The sequence below is a fragment of the Mandrillus leucophaeus genome, unplaced genomic scaffold, assembly GCF_000951045.1.
Source record: "Mandrillus leucophaeus isolate KB7577 unplaced genomic scaffold, Mleu.le_1.0 Scaffold630, whole genome shotgun sequence".
In the NCBI taxonomy this organism is placed as follows: domain Eukaryota; kingdom Metazoa; phylum Chordata; class Mammalia; order Primates; family Cercopithecidae; genus Mandrillus; species Mandrillus leucophaeus.
The window spans coordinates 650,539-651,929 of NW_012106809.1; the positions used below are offsets into that span (position 1 = coordinate 650,539).

General features: G+C 48.7%; 1 protein-coding gene across 1 annotated transcript in view; it reads left to right on the top strand.

The window, feature by feature from the left end:
• C2 (complement component 2) overlaps window positions 1-1,391 on the top strand; it is an 18,295-nt gene that overhangs the window by 10,152 nt on the left and 6,752 nt on the right. The window contains exon 8 of the mRNA XM_012000564.1: window positions 674-763. Within this exon, the coding sequence (XP_011855954.1) occupies window positions 674-763 (90 nt within the window). The remainder of the gene's footprint in view (window positions 1-673; window positions 764-1,391) is intronic.

Here is a 1,391-nt window from a genome sequence, read left to right on the forward strand (position 1 = left end):
TGGCTCACTGCAACCTCTGCCTCCCGGGCTCAAGCAATTATCGTGCCTCAGCCTCCAGAGTAGCTGGGACTACAGGTGTTTGTCACACGCCTGGCTAATTTTTTTTTTTTTCTTGAGACGGAGTTTCACTCTTGTTGCCCAGGCTGGAGTGCAATGGCGTGATCTTGGCTCACTGCAACCTCCGCCTCCCGGGTTCAAACGATTCTCCTGCCTCAGTGTCTGGAGTAGCTGGGGTTACAGGCATGTGCCACCACACCCGGCTAATTTTGTATTTTTAGTATAAGCATGGTTTCTCCATGTTGGTCAAGCTGGTCTCAAACTCCTGACCTCAGGTGACCGCCTGCCTTGGCCTCCCAAAGCGATGGGATTACACGCATGAGTCACCGTGCCTGGCCACACCTCGCTAATTTTTTGCAGTTTTAGTAGAGACAGGGTGTTGCCATGTTGCCCAGGCTGCTCTCGAACTCCTGAGCTCAGGCAATCCACCTGTTTCGGTCTCCCAAAGTGCTAGGATTACAGGCGTGAGTCACCATGCCCAGTCTAAAAGTATACTTTGAAGCTCTTATAGACAGTGTAAGTGTTGAGGTTCCCAGGCTAAATGTTTTCCTACTCTTCCAGGGCCCTGGGAAATCCTGATATTACCTAGAAGAAATCTTTATTCTCTTTGTTCTAGGAAAGTCCAATATGGGTGGCTCTCCCAAAACAGCTGTTGACCAAATCAGAGAGATCCTGAATATCAACCAGAAGAGGAATGACTATCTGGGTGAGCCCCTGCCACTGCCACCACATTTGTGCTGCTCCTGCAGAGGTCACGATATCTTCAGCCAGGGATCCCAGCATCTTAGCTCTGGTCCAGAGCCACACGGTTTTATTTCTGCGTCGTTCTGTACAAAGGCAACTGAGTATCATGTTGAAGAGTCTGGAGTCAAACTACTGCCCATGGTCTCAACCTTATCTTCTTCTTCTTTTTTTTTTTTTAGACAGTGTCTCACTGTCACTCAGGGTATATTCCTGGAAAGATGTCCACCCATGCTGGCCCAGAAGCTGGTCCAGAAAGTAAAGATGTCCACCCATGGAGTGCAGTGGTGCAATCATAGCTCACTGCAACCTCAAACTCCTGGGCTCAAGCGATCCTCTCAACTCAGCCTCCCAAAGTGCTAGGATTACAGGTTTGAGCCACTATGCTCAGCCCATCTTTACAAATTGTTTAAAATTAATTTTTAATTTTTTGTTTTGAGACAGAATCTTGCTGTGTTGCCCAGGCTGGAGTGCAGTGACTGGATCTCAACTCACTGCAACCTCCACCTCCTGGCTTCAAGCGATTCTACTGCCTTAGCCTCCAGAGTAGCTGGGATTACAGGTGTGTGCCACCATGCCCGGCTCATTTTTGT